The sequence below is a fragment of the Amphiura filiformis genome, chromosome 2, assembly GCF_039555335.1.
Source record: "Amphiura filiformis chromosome 2, Afil_fr2py, whole genome shotgun sequence".
Taxonomy (NCBI): domain Eukaryota; kingdom Metazoa; phylum Echinodermata; class Ophiuroidea; order Amphilepidida; family Amphiuridae; genus Amphiura; species Amphiura filiformis.
Genome location: NC_092629.1, coordinates 14,516,408 through 14,532,724, shown reverse-complemented (window position 1 = coordinate 14,532,724; position 16,317 = coordinate 14,516,408). Strand labels below are relative to the sequence as shown.

The 16,317-nt window shown below is 36.1% G+C and overlaps 1 protein-coding gene across 1 annotated transcript in view; it reads right to left on the bottom strand.

Moving 5' to 3' along the window:
• LOC140138419 (uncharacterized) overlaps nucleotides 1-16,317 on the bottom strand; it is a 58,615-nt gene that overhangs the window by 13,227 nt on the left and 29,071 nt on the right. Inside the window, 3 exon segments of the mRNA XM_072160317.1 lie at nucleotides 8,292-8,412; nucleotides 12,460-12,568; nucleotides 13,651-13,785. Of these exon segments, the coding sequence (XP_072016418.1) occupies nucleotides 8,292-8,412; nucleotides 12,460-12,568; nucleotides 13,651-13,785 (365 nt within the window).

Sequence of the window (16,317 nt, the reverse complement as noted above, 5' to 3'; positions counted from 1 at the left end):
CTTTTGTAATGAATTTGGTCAATTTTTTTCAACCTAATTTATGGCATATTTGTAATGTTTACACATGTCCTAACTTAGACCTAATTGCATTCCACCAAATTCATTGTATTGTTAGAACAATAGTCTCAATAGAGCAAGTTTGAATTCCAGTCCTGGATCCCAGTGTTATTAAAGTCATATTTTGACTTTAACATCCTAAACAGACCACCACCGTTAAACGGCGAAGATAATAACTAAGTTTCCTTTCATTTTACCTCATTAGCTTGGCTTAAACTGACCAGAAAACTTTCCTGACAGTTGTTACTAATAATATTTTATAATATTAGGCAAAGAAAAGCCAAATTAAAATTTGGCCAAAATTGTATTAAGACTTTTACTCAAGAAAAAAGTGAAAAAGGTGCTTTTTTGATCAGGCATGTAACCTGTGTTAGGTTGTAAAGTAAAACATTTTGAGAGCGTGCACAGCGTAAACACAGGAGTAGGGTTCTGATTGGCTGATTCAACTGTCTGAAAATCATAACAACAGACGCTCATTAACAGGGCGCTCGCGTCATTCTGAGCAAGGGACTGCCATTCTTCTCTGCAACTGAGTGTAGATGGCATGGTGAAACTTGTTTAGGGTTTGTTAAAAAACAATAGTCACACATGTGTAGGCCTAGGCCTACCCTATCATACTTGCATGGCACGGGGGGACTACAAAACTGATGGAGCTACAAAACAGATATTCCACAAACATATCGAAGGTTTAGTGTAACAAAGGGCTTTCTGCATTTTTGGCTATAGAGGTTTTGGTACCAAAATAATCCTGAGAACACTGTTAATATTCTGGACACAAAAGGCTATCTGCATTTGCATTTGTATTTAAATTACATGGATTTCAAAATCAGACTTCATGAGCAAAAGTGCCAGGGCTATCTGCAAAGCTTCCATAGAGTTTGTGTATGCTATGCAGAGGGTCGGGGCTATCTGACAACGTTTTTGCTCATATCTCGAAATGCCCAATTTGTAGATAGCCCTTTGTTGCACTCGATGTGTTGATGTGATCAAGCTGAATGAGTCATTTGTCGCTAATAATTAGCGTAGTAATATTGATTTTGAGGTACATCCAATAATAGTGTTCAACTTCCCTTGTGTTTTATTCCAATTGTAATCCTGGTAATGAAGTTTTCATCAATGCTCTGAAAATGGAATATTCAAGGAACTTAAAAAAAATGATTTTTTAAAATCTTTCTTATCAAAAGACTAATTTTGCACAGTACATCCCCCAGGGCCGTAGCAAGCGGGTGTTAGGTTTTTCTTTTATATCTCTATTTCAATTTGGGCATATATTTGTAATTTGGCCGCCAAACATTTGTGATGGCTGCTGCACAGTTTTCAACCTTGTCACGGCCCTGATATCCCCCACCTGGGGGTGTAATTAAAAGATGTGAAGTAAAAACAGAAAAGTGACAACCAATAGTTGTAGTGCTTCATCATTTTTGTAGTGCTTCCCATTAATTTTATGAGAACTTTACACCTGGAGCACTAAACACATTGTGAGGCAAGCAACATGTAACATCTAGACCTTCACCCTTTCCATGCAGGCAGACTACAAGTTTCAAAGTTTCTTTAAAAATACAAAAAATTCAGAATTGTACATTTTAATGACCATATTTGGAATCAGCATGATAAATGCATTAAAATGAGTACAAACAAGCCCAGTATTGGTTCAGTCATTGTTGAGATAGCTCTTAATATTTTGAGAAAATATGTCATAACATGGACTCTGTACATTATGTTGAAGCCTATGGTTAGCACGCAGAGAATATATTACACCTTTGAAGATGTGAGGAAAGTAGAAACAAATAGATGATTTGTATGGTTTCAACATAATTCATAATCATATTCCAACACATCTTGCTCATGGAATGTATGGAATGATAATAATCATTTACAGTGCTTTAATGGGTATTAACCAGTAGTAGTTCTTTTGTCGCCAAAAGGTGCTGGATTCACTATAGATACTTCCAAGACAATTTTGCTAACCACATCCCCCCACCTCCCAATGTCAAAAAGAAATCTACGCCACTGTTCCAGGGACACATTCCAGATCTTAAGACTCATCAGCCCCCCGTGTCGCCTAGTGCAGCGAGGGTGTTGACACGCTTACAAACCCAAACAGCATGAACAATGCCTGCCCCTCATTTATTATGTTTCCCCCACTTCCCCCCAAATGAAAATGTCTAGTTACGCCACTGGGTCAGAACAAATGGAACAAAATTCAACTCCACTTTTGCCAACAAGCAAAACTAAGTTAACAACATAGAATAAAACGGGATCCGTGGAATTGATCTAGAACAGGCATCCGCAAATAGCGGTTTCCGGATTGGAGCGCGGCACTCTTTAAAAAAAAAAAAAAAGATTTGATAATTTTTAAACTTGTATTTAGCTGTAATATTATGTCTGTTGAAATACTAGTAGTTGAAAACATGAACGAAAACATGAACAAAAACATGCCAAACAGGCCCTCCAATACCATTTTCAATGGCCAAAACCCATGAGCTTTGGGGGGCTCCGACCTCTGGACCCCTGCCAGAAACTTGCCCCTGGCCCCAACCATGTGCCCTTAAAGGCAGGACCCATCAATGAGATGTTATATGCTCTATTTGATCAGTGGCTCTTTAAGTTATTTCATTTTTTATGCGGCACTTAATTCACAGAATCTATTTGAGAATGTCTGATCTAGAACAAAAAATAAGCCGAGGTGTTTAGGGGAGGTGATCTAAAACAAGAGTAAAAAAATTGCTATAGTAAACTTGTCTCCATGATTACATCATTGATGAACATTATCCTGGTTTTTTTTTTCTTTCAATAATTTCATTCGCACAAGGTATTCTGTCTTTTCTTTCTAGGGTATGTGTTCACATAACACACAGACATTATGTTAGTTCACTACCAACATGGAACAACAGAGGGCTCAATTCCTATTATATATCAGCATGATGTTGTCCTTAGCTATTTTTGGTTGGGATTTCCCATCCCAGTCTGGCATGGTCTCAGTTCGTAACACGGAGGGGGGGGGGAAGTGGTTTTTGTCCCCCTCAGTCAGAGCCTGATCCCACAAATTAACTGGTAGTTTCGTTTTTTTACATTGTTTGTCTAGGGATATTTCACTTGAACCCCTCTTTTTTAAATTTAAAATCATAGGGAGGATGACCACCTAACCTAAGCCCATTTTGTGCCTCCATCTGTGGGGGATGTACTCAACATAATAGTATACGTGACACGATCTAGTCCATGGAAGCCAAAGGAGGCATTTTTGAAAATTAAGTAACTATAATTATTACCTTATAAAACATAAGGCTATCATTTACTGAAAACATCAAAGGTCAGGCATACTTGAATCTATGAAGTTTTGTCATGTTTATTTTCTTATGTATTTTATTGTTTATTTATTCCATATTTTTGCCTTTATCTTACCATCAAATTTGTCGCGTTTGGCCTCCATAGACCAAATTGTGTCACATATACACAAGCTTGACAAACTGTTTTACAAATGTGACCCGGCATCACAAATGAGCCGTAAATTCCCTAAATTGTATTCTTAGTTACGGTGTAAAATGTATACGAAGGTCGTATTCATCGGTAACTTAAGCTGGCCCGACATCTATCTCATTTTGATAGTCAAAAACTAACCAATAATCCTATTGTTGAAGTGGATAATAAGCTTCTACCTTAGATGGCTATAGAACTTTTAATAGCTCTGGTCTTTGTTTGCTTTTGCTAAATCCTGTTCAAGTGGTGGGTTACCAGGTATTGTATTTTGTACAGGTATGCATAACCAACAATTAACAATGAGAGAACTTTCTTAAACCTCGTTGACTTGGGGATGATTTGAAATGACCGCCAATTATGACTGTTTGATATTTATTGCCAGCAATGTGGAAAAAGAGACACATGTAAAAACGTAAAAAGCTATAATTTTGTTGAAGGAGCAAAGTTTAACAAACCATAACCCCACTTCTGGATATTGTTTGAAGTCAAATGATATACCATTTTTAAGTTTATGATGTTTATTTATTAAACACAAAATAAAACAAAATTGAGCGGGGGAGGAATTTACGGCTCATTCGCCGTGAACGGTCACAAATCACTCTTCAACAAGTTTTGATCTTTTCATCAAAAATAACCAGATTTAGTGCAAGTTTTGCACCACTGAAATTTGACCAGTATAAACAAGTTTGAACCTTATTGCGAAACAGATTTACACATTCATCTAGCTTGTAAAAATCAAAAGTTTTCAGGAATTTTTTTTTCAATTTTTAACAAAAATTGATGTTTGAAGACCCCTAAATTCTTTCAATAAAATATTATCATCTTCAAGTATTTTTTAAGTGTCTGAAATAACTCCAAATCTATAACTAGTTTAGAATTTAGCCAAGCCGCAGGGTTATTTCTGGTTATTTGAAGTCCCGCTGTGTTCTGACTGTGAGTTTTCAAACAAAGCCAGGTTTCATTGTTTACATATTGTCATATTATAGGCTCATCTTTATCTAAATCAACTCAGTAATAGTGTTAATGGTGTCATGGCAACAAGGTGGTATATATCACTATAGTTGTACTGGCTGCATGGTAGTGATAGAAACCTGGCATACAATTTACAAAATATGTAACCGATTCCGGGACACATTGCTCACGAAACATAGTTGTGTTAATTCTACATTTCCATTTGGCTATCTTTTAGAATACCCTAGTACCATTTTTTACATTCACAGTGTATGTGTTTGGGTCTTTCATAAAAGACCCCCATTGAAAATCTACAGTGGTAGGGTATTCTAAAAGAAATCCTTCCATTTATATATTAGCCCCCTCCCACCCCCGAAATTTTTTTGTTTGTTAGCCCTCCACCGACTGATCCAAAATCAGGGTCGGCCCTTTTTAAAAAAATTTTTTAAGTTTATAATTAGATGGTTTTTATTCCTTTTTCTGTGTGTAAATTTCATTTCAAAGCTAAATTTGGCCAACAACATTGCAGCTCTGAAAGAACCTGAATTTTATAACAGAGCTCTAAAACAACTCTAAATAGCTCATTCCTCACATTTGCTTTTTTCCCAGGCGATTTTCAACCAAAGAGTCAAGAAAGACCCTTAATTTTGACTGTTTGCAGCTCCAAAAGACCCCTTTTACTTGTTCGCAGCTCCCAAAGACCCCCCTTTTACCTGTACGCCGTCAACTCCCAAAGACCCACCACCTCAAAATTCCAGGGGAGTATACCCACTAAAGATTTGAAGTTGCACACAATGAAAGTCACTGACTTCACACACAATAAAAGTCACTGACTTCATTTGGCAAAAAGCATATGTAATGTTTACATAATACTGCCAAATATCACAACTATTCAAATTATACTTGTAACTGAATCAATCTACCCAAGCAGCCTCCAGTCAATAAGTATACTAGATATTAAGCAAACATATTAATAGCTACTTTCAATATCAATATCAATATTTAGGTGTAATATGACTATAGCAGGAGATATGATATTCTTGACCGGGTGCATGGCCGTGAAAGTACTCAGTTTATATTAATTAGGCTATTCCAGAAATTATTGGCAACCCCCCTAAAGAAGACATGTCAATTTCAAAATAAGTTTTTGGGAATTCCCAGACCAAAATTTTATCCAAAAAAGAAAAACAAATTGTAATTTTCATTTTGAAATATAAAAAAATGGTAATTCCTATTTCCCTAAAGAAGATAGGCAAGTTTTAGCCCACATTTTTGGGAATTCTCAAGGGGTTTTTTTCTTGGGAATTCCCATAATGCTGCGAGCCTGGTTTTTACAGTTACACACAGAGCTGACATATTTCCAAAATCTTCCACAGGGATAGTGTGGATTTTAAATGGAATAGCTCATTTTCCTTGGTATAAACATAAATGGTTGTACTGTGAATAGGTAATAGATAACCTTCTCCTACAGGACCAAGATTTGGTGCACATAGGAAGGGGGCTGATTTAGAACTGGTTCAAATTCTTCATGGGGAGGAGTACATGTAAGCGTGCACAACTCTGAAGCGGCTCCCCTACACACTGAACAAGTGCTATATTGATTTGCCTGTTGCGCACACCCCCTACACAAGGAGTATGAACTTCAAAAAAAAATTTTTCCTATTTTATTCATTTTGTTTTTAAACAGGACAAAAGACGAAAATCCTTAAGAAAAAAAATAAAAGATAGAAAGAAGAAGAGCAACATACACAACACAAATACAAAACCATTTCTTGCTTTATAATATAGACTTAGTTCTAGTACAATATATTGTTCATATTTTTAAATTAGTTTAAATTACTTGTTTGTCCATGGGTACATGAAAAAGACAATAATATGTGATGCGATCTAGCAAAATCAGCCGGAACTCGGAAATATTAAATTTTCAGTTCCTTATAGAATAGTAAAAGCATTTACAAAGCTGGATTTGGCAGAAAACCCCATTGAAATTGAACAGCCAGTTCCAAGGACATGAGCGATTGAAGAGTTTCCAAAACAGCAGGAAACAAAGAAAATATTTCATTTGTTTGGCTATATCTCATAATCAATATTTCTGAGTATTTTGCTTGATCGTATCACATTAAATTTATATATATTTACTTTGTTTAGATACATTTCTTACACAAAACCTTCCCAGTTCATATATGAAAGATGTTCAATTTATTTTTTCTCTGAAAATTTCAAGTGAGGTTACACACCCCCTATGTGTGAGATTAAAGATATGTCTTTTTAGGGGGTGTATGGATTTCAAATGGACTAGCCGATTTGGGTTTGGGAGGAAATGAGGGGCTGGATTTCTAAAAACTTATACAAAATATAGCATGTTTAATAAGGAAGTGATGCCAAAACATATTGTATTATACTTTGATTTATGTTCAAGGTGAAGCTAAATTTAAAAAAATTTAGGTAAAAAATTAAATTTTGTAACAAAACAATGAAAAATGACTACATTTTCCAGAAATAGCAGCTATCATGGCCATATCTGAGAATCTCAAAATGCTCTTCTCAATTTCTTTTCAGTGGTGACTACATATATTTTTGAGATATGTAAGGGTGTCTCTGAAAGAATGTTTTTTTAAAATTTTAACACTGATGACCATGATGGCAATCATATATGTGACGAGTCACAAGGAAAGGTACCTCTTGCAGGGGTGTGAATGGAGCTTTCCCAAAAACGCAGAAAAACACAGAAAAAACAACAAGTATCCATAGTGTATTCTAAGCACGCAGAGTAAGCTTACCTACCAATCTATTCAATGGCTATCCCGTATTCGTGCGTATTTCATCATAAAATATTAGAAGATTTTAAGCTTGTATTTCATTGCATAAATGTGAGTGTTGCACGACAAAATTACAATCCTGGTAGCCATGATATATCCTCTCTTAATTCCCTGTGATTTTTAGTAAACATGTCATCACATTTTGGGTGGATGGATTGGATTAAAATATCAATTCAGTTTCACTTCAGTTCGCTACACAAGGGAATCCTGGTCGCCGCCATGTTATATCATTCCGATGGGCACAGTTCAATGAGTACGGACAAGGATTCAAAGAATAAGTGAACTTCGCAACAATATGTAGGATATGTATCACATGTTTCCTACTCTCATCTCCAGCATCATAATACGTGTTTGTAGTGTGTTCTACATAGAGCTATGGGTTTCTTTCTTTACTGGAGTTGAGGATGTTGAGAAAAAGAATTCCTTTAAAAGGAATACGGTGACCAATTACCAAAATCATGGATTCGAGAAATTGAAAAAACACGGAAATGCATGAATTTAAACAGATTTGGGAATATTAAAACGTGGATTTCAAGCGTTAACGCGGAGATTTCACACCCCTGCTCTTGTCGGTTCCTACATATATCTCATTTTGGTAGTGTCAGTCAAACACCTTTTTAAGTTTAACCTTTCTATAATCCTAATGTATAATAGGATAGGATGTCTATAGAATTTTTGTTTCCTTTGGATAAACCCTGCTCAAGTGATGGACAACAAAGCGTTGCAATTTGTATAGGTACGCTGATTAGCCAACCGTTAACAATGGGAGGATATTCCTGAACCCTTGTTGTCTTGGGGATGATTTAAACTGACTGCCAATTATGATGGTCTGATGATTATTGATTTTTTCCTTGGATTGTTGAAAAAAAGATGCACGGAGCAATAACCAAGAAGTACCTTTCGTTGTGACTCGTCACATATATAGGTAAACACCTTTGTGGGACTGACTGCCATTTCCCATAATGTTTATTCCCTGGTTTAACTCACCAAATATCTGTCTACTATATCCCTGTGGTACAAAATGAGATGCCCACTGAGGGAACTCGTCAACATTGAGGGCGACAAACACCACCTTGTTATAGAGTTGGTAAGCTGAGTATGTAAGAGCCTGTATGAGAGGAAATAATTTACAAGAAATTAAAATTTGGGAAATTCAGGTTGCTACGGCATCAAACTTGACTTGGAACCAGCCTTTTGACCACTATTGGAATGGACAGTGTCAATGTCTAATTAAAGTCCAACAGGCAAGATTTTTCCACCCCGATCCTGATGTTCGCTGGCCAAGCATAATAAACAAATTTTTCACCAGGTTCGCAAACAATTAAGGAGGCAGAGAAGAAAAAGTGATCCCACCTGGGAATCGAACCTAGGACCTCAAGTTTGCGTTTAGTGCAGGAAAATATATTACAAAATGGTAATTGATCTTGTTGCATCACTACTTCTAATGGCAATTTGGCAAAGAATAATATGCTGGCAGCAAGCAAACTGATTTTAGACTCTTGTAATTTTTTATATTTGCTTACTTAGAGTCTTGGTTTAGCAGTGATGTCGCTTGTGACACCATCATGGCATCCTAGCCCTCTCCACACAGGTGTCGTCTACAGATGACAAGTTCAAATTTTTTTTAATTCAAAAATTTCAGAATTGTAAATTTTTATGACCATATTTGAAATCAGCATGATAAATGCATTACAATGAATGGTTCAGTCGTTCTTGAGATAGCTCTTGATATTTTGAGAAAATATCTCAGAACTTGGACTTTTTATATTGAAGCCACTTAGTGTTTACAATCCTCATCAGCAGAGAAGATTACCACAGCTCTGTCACCAAAAGGTGCTGGATTCACTTCAAGAACTTTTTTCCAACACCACCCCCCCCCATGTCAAAAAGAAATCTATGCCACTGACCATAAACTTATTCTGTCACCAAAAGGTGCTGGATTCACTTCAAGAACTTTTTTCCAATCACATCCCCCCATGTCAAAAAGAAATCTACGCCACTGGCCATAAACTTATTCTGTCACCAAAAGGTGCTGGATTCACTTCAAGAATTTTTTTCCAATCACACCCCCCCATGTCAAAAAGAAATCTACGCCACTGGCCATAAACTTATTCTGTCACCAAAAGGTGCTGGATTCACTTCAAGAATTTTTTTCCAATCCCATCCCCCCATGTCAAAAGAAATCTACGCCACTGACCATAAACTTATTCTGTCACCAAAAGGTGCTGGATTCACTTCAAGAACTTTTTTCCAACCCCACCCCCCCATGTCAAAAAGAAATCTACGCCACTGGCCATAAACTTATTCTGTCACCAAAAGGTGCTAGATTCACTTCAAGAATTTTTTCCAACCCCACCCCCCCATGTCAAAAAGAAATCTACGGCACTGACCATAAACTTATTCTGTCACCAAAAGGTGCTGGATTCACTTCAAGAACTTTTTTCCAATCCCATCCCCCTATGTCAAAAAGAAATCTACACCACTAACCATAAACTTATTCTGTCACCAAAAGGTGCTAGATTCACTTCAAGAATTTTTTCCAACCCTACCCCCCCATGTCAAAAAGAAATCTACGGCACTGACCATAAACTTATTCTGTCACCAAAAGGTGCTGGATTCACTTCAAGAACTTTTTTTCCAACCCCACCCCCCCCATGTCAAAAAAAGAAATCTACGCCACTGACCATAAACTTATTCTGTCACCAAAAGGTGCTGGATTCACTTCAAGAATTTTTTTCCAATCACATCCCCCCATGTCAAAAAAGAAATCTACGCCACTGACCTTAAACTTATTCTGTCACCAAAAGGTGCTGGATTCACTTCAAGAACTTTTTTCCAACCCCACCCCCCATGTCAAAAAGAAATCTACGCCACTGGCCATAAACTTATTCTGTCACCAAAAGGTGCTAGATTCACTTCAAGAATTTTTTCCAACCCCACCCCCCCATGTCAAAAAGAAATCTACGGCACTGACCATAAACTTATTCTGTCACCAAAAGGTGCTGGATTCACTTCAAGAACTTTTTTCCAATCCCATCCCCTATGTCAGAAAGAAATCTACACCACTAACCATAAACTTATTCTGTCACCAAAAGGTGCTAGATTCACTTCTAGAATTTTTTCCAACCCTACCCCCCATGTCAAAAAGAAATCTACGGCACTGACCATAAACTTATTCTGTCACCAAAAGGTGCTGGATTCACTTCAAGAACTTTTTTCCAATACCACCCCCCCATGTCAAAAAAGAAATCTACGCCACTGACCATAAACTGATTCTGTCGCCAAAAGGACTAGACCCCCATGTGCCTGGAGGATTGTAAAATATTCGCTGAATGATGCCATAAACTGGTCTATCAAAACTAAGTCACTGCTACACTAAGACTCTGAAAAAGGTACCGACAATTTTAAGCAAAATAATATGCTGTAACATGGACAATAGAATATTAACTGCTTGCTAATTAGTTAACTTCTCAACCCATCATGGAAACCCTACTGAGAGAATTGTTGATTTGTAACCATGGTAACACTATATCATGCAGAGTCGTACTGACTAATTAGCAAACCCTATCTTGTCAAATTCTGTATGTAATTAGTGTATTTGACCTAACTAGAATTACCCCAGAGGCACTTATGTCATCTGAAGGGTACGTCATATTGGAAAGTGAAACTGGACATTTTTCATGTTGTCGAAGCAATATTTTATGCTCTGCGTGCTAGCCATGCCCTTCAAAAGAAAAAGTTGAAGTTTTGAAATATTTTCTCAAAATATCAAGAGCTATCTTAAGGGCTGGGGTATGAATGTTTGGACAGTATTTATTGTGGGACATTAGAGCACATCAGACATGTCGAATTGCATTCTGAATACGAAGAATGTCATTCTGATATCAATAATTTTGATTTTTGAAATTGCAATTTAATACACATTTTATGGCAAATCATTAAAATTGATATTTTTGATATTTAACAGTACTTGAAGTAAACTTTATAAATCTGATGATTTATACTTATAGTATGTAGGTGGGTTGAAAAGCCCGACGATCAATTGAAATTTTGACCTTTCGTATTGAAGATATGGATTTTTTTCCCAAAACACCAAAAAAATTAGGTCTTTTGGGGAAAAAATTCATATCTTCAATATGAAAGGTCAACATTTTCAATTGACCGTCGGCTTTTCCTCCCTGCTACATACACTTTAAGAATATATCATTAGATTTATATAATTTACTCGAGGACTGTTATATATCAAAAATTTGAAAAATATCAAATTTTTATAATTTGTCATCAAATTTGTATTATATTGTGATTTTCAAAAATGAAAATTATTTGATATCAGAAAGACATGTTTCAGATTCAGAATGCAATTCGATAGGTCTGAGGTGCTCTCATGTCCCACAAAAATACTGTCAAAACGCATAATAAACGCTCATTTTAGATCCCTTAAGAACTACTGAACCAATACTAGGCTTTTTGTACTTATTTTAATGCATTTTTCATGCTGTTTCCAAATATGGTCATGAAAATTTACATTTCTGAAATTTTTGACTTTGACAAACTTAAAGATCAACATATTTGCTGTATTTGGATCAAAAGTTTAATAAATCTTCAATCATTAATAATATCAACTGCACATGTTTCTAAAGTGACTTTTCCCAAATTGCAATGTAATATAATACTGTTTAATGTTGATTTGAAATCAAATACACTCTTTTGGTATGGAGGGTCTGTGATATGCATAATTCCTCAGTTCCAAGAGCAACAATATAATCAGAGCCGTAGCTAGGGGTGCACCCCCCACCCAATTTGCAAAAGTACACAAAAAGTCCCAAAATGCATGAATTTACAAGCGTAGCAAGCTAAAAAAATCAGATTTTTAAAGCTTTTTTTAGTCAAAAAAGGTCCAAATTTGGGGAAGAGAGTCCACTTTTCACAAAATTACTGCCCCTTGGAAAAAAATCCACTTTTTCGAAATCAGCACCCCCCAACAAAAAATCCTGGCTACGGGCCTGAATATAATGTTAGACTTCTCACAATACTCTCAAAGCAAACTGATGAGTAGTGTCTATTAGGATCCTCCCTAATTGGCCATTTTAAAAGTATGTAATTACATAAAATAAAATACAATTTTTTTTCATTACATTTTTTTCTTGGCTCTTACCTGCATGAGTGGTGCGGTGTCTTCCAAGTCGTTATCATGTGCCAATGCTATCAATACTGGATGTCCATGGGAGTGTATGGAGCCTTCACTATGGATGTCAAAATTAGGACTGGAATACAAACAGACTGACAAATTAACCCTAACAAGGAACATGCTTTTTTGCTATCGGAAGGCAGAGAAGGAACGAAAAAGGAGAGAAGATGAAGAAAGATTTCACTTGGAACCCCCGGGAATTGACCCTGGGACCCCTCTGGTGCCACGCACAAGATCACCGACCTCATGCCACGGGGGAGTCGCTTGCCCGGCCAGCGGTTTGGTGCTCATAAAAGACTTGAGGTGATTGCGCAATGGCATCACATGGAATGCATGCATGCGCAGTGGTTTTCCTTGTAAGATTTTGTCAGATTTATATGTGTTAGGGTTAATACAATTAGGACACAAAAATATCCAAGTTGCAAATAAATCTGTACCATATTCAATACTTGTTCAGTTCATTCACTACACCTGTGCAACACCCCTACATTATTAAAATGTCATTAGGAGATATGTGACCAGTTCCAACAAAACCCAGAACAAGTCACCAGACATGTTTTTGAGTTATAGGCATATGACATTCCCATAAAAAAGTAAAATTTTGGAATTCTTAATTTCATGGTATTTGACTGTGTGGTCTAAGTGGACTTTCAAATCCTTGAAAGTACTTATGAAAAAGAAATTTAATCAATAAATACCAGTTGAACTATGACAATCCCTATTCAATCCTGTGTAAGGTAGGAAACTACTTGGCCCATTACTCAGAATAGCAATTTGGCAAATATATCAGGTATCATTTACAAAATTATCCATATCTTCAAAAGTATTGATGCTATTTGTATAATTTTGGTATCATTTTAAAGCTTATTGTCTAGTGCTTACATTCTCAAATCTCAAAAATGCAACTTATTCCTGGTTTTGTCAGAGCGGGTCACATATACCCTTAGCCCCTATGTATTTGGAGCCCTGATGTGTGATATTAAATTGCATGGTTTACACAAATTTTTTGGTCAAGCTACGAGTTTTAAAATATTGGACGAGACATAGACATCCAATTTTATCATTATTATGTTTTCAAAATCTTTTCTTGGTCAAAAATGTGATGTTTTGGTCAAAAACGTGATTGTGTGTATTTGGGCTCTGGGCTGAGTAACTCACCTTCCATGTGTGTGAAAAGATGCCAGGGTGATGCGTGTAACTGGCAATCGACTATGGTCTCTCACAAAAGCTGCTATTAGATCCGTACACATGATATGATCATCCTCACACCGCTGACTGGGACGGAGGTTGTATCTGTAAAAAATATGCACATATTGCATTTATGTATTAAAATGTGTAATAATAATACTGACATTTTATGGAGCACATAATTCCAATTTGTATTAGAATCACAAAGTAATATATCCTGTCTAAATTATTGATTTGTCACATATTTTAAGTCTTTGGGGGAAAAATGTCTATCTCAGAAAGGTCAAAATTTTCAAATGATGGTCGGCTTTTCCTCCCAGCTACATTCACTTTAAGTACACATCATTAAATTTATAAAGTTTACTTCAAGGACTGTTAAATGTCAAAAATATCAATTTTAATATTTTACCATAAAATATGTATTATATCGTGAATTTCAAAAACTACAAATTATTTGATATCAGAAGGACATTCTTCGTATTCAGAATGCAATTTGGTATGTCTTATGTGCTCTCATCTCCCACAGAAAATATGGTGCAAACTTTGCTATCCAATCCCTTAACATGACACAAACTATAATCTATTCAGTACAAAAGTTGATCATAATCTATACCTTCTACAAAGTTACAAGTTCATTGGAAATTGTGTGTAAGCTGCAGAGTGGATTACTACAATTTTAGGCAAAAGATGCAAATAAGCTCATAAAAATTCATAAATATGCAAATATCCTAATACAACTGTACAGCACTAAAAGTGATCATACTCTATTATCCTACAAAGTTAGAAGTGAATGTTATTGTGTGTAGGCTGCAGAGTAGATGAATAAAATTTCAGGCCAAATATGCAAATTAACCTAATTAATATTCATAAATATGCAAATAACTGACACAAAACTAAACTCTATCATCTTTTGTTGTGTGTAGGGTGAAGAGTGTATTAATGGAATTTCAGGCCAATATATTTGCATTGAATGTATATCTATTGTTTTTTATACCTTTTAGGTTGTAATATTGAAAAGGTACTCCAACGCCAAAAATCTCCCCTTATGATCTGTAGAAATGCTTCCTCTTAAGTGGCCCACTGTGTAGCAGCTAAAATATTGCTACAATCCTAGAAAAAAAACTTGGCACACTTTGCCTGTCTTTTGGTATACCTCTACCCCTATTCCACTATTTAATGTTGGACCAAGCCATGTTGTCAACAGGTCTGTGAGACCCTCCAACATTGAAAGATGGGGAGTGTGGAAGAGTGAGATACAGGGGGAGTCTGTGCTTCACATAAAGTGTGCACAACTTATAAGTTCCCCCCTAAATACTTTTTAAAATAAATCAAAAATATTTGACGAAATGCAAACTTGTAAAAGACATGTATAGCCTTATTTGTTTTACACCTATGGAACAAATTATAGCGTCACACGTCATTGCGTTCAGTCACAATGATTCATTATAAAAAAAGAGACCGTTTTAAGCTGTGTTAAAAGTTGTATCTGAGTCATTAGGAATCAACTCTCAAACAATACAGCAGGCCAGGCCTATTCATGTGTTTGTTAAAGAAAACCTGACTGCTATGGGCTCAGGTGCAACTTTTAAAACAAGAGCACCAATGGTGCTGTAGCTCAATTGTTTCTGGATACAGGCATGTCATTGGAACTAATATAGAATTATGTTATTGGTATCATGGTATTGTAGGTGCATAATATCACAACTTATTGTCGGTTACCATATTCAGCATTATTATTATGGACTGCGCAAATTGAAATTGGAAGTATGAGGTAGAGTTATTTGAAAAACAGCTTTCTTGAAGAGAATTGGACAAAGCTCCACCATCTGACAGCCATAAGGAACTGTCGGTAGGAAAAGCTCTACCACCTTAAAGCCCCATTTAAGGAATTGAATACCTGAGTGGAAGAAGGGCCCAACTCCATCAAAACTGTTTTTGAGATATTAAGAAAAAACTTAATATTTTGAAAAGTTTTATAGACAGAGTATTTTCATCTTCAGGGGACCTTCCAATACATGAACATACAATATTACATACATTCGAAATTATATATGATGTTTCCATGGCAACGGTACAGGTCTTAATACGAGCTGGAGTTGGGCCCTTCTTCCACTAATATACTGCAAGTACCAGTTCCGTAAGCAGATGTGTTATAAATAGCTACAGAAATCCATTAATTGTACAAGTAGAAGCACGTAATATGTTAGCAAGAAAGTTTATTGTAGTGAACATGGTGAAAAGCAGATTTAACGGATGAACAAAATTCCTCTTTAACCCAATATTTGTGGAAGAAGGGCCCAACTCCATGGAGTTGGGCCTTTCTTCTATGAAAACCATGATTAAGTGTACATGGAAGACTATTTAGAGCGTGGATTTTGGCTCATCTTTCACACACAAGGAAGAACAGTCTGCTGGCAATAAATGATGGGTCTAACTCATTTTTGTAAAAAATTGGAGTTGGGCCCTTCTTCCACTCAGGTATTCAATTGTAAGTGAGAAATGGAGGATTTATCAAAGAAGGTTGAAGGAAAATGTCAACATTAAAGCCAGGCTCATGACCTTGAAAACTGACCAACGTACATATGAACTGCATCATGGGATGAACCTTTTTAAAACACCGCTTTTCTGAAAAAAATG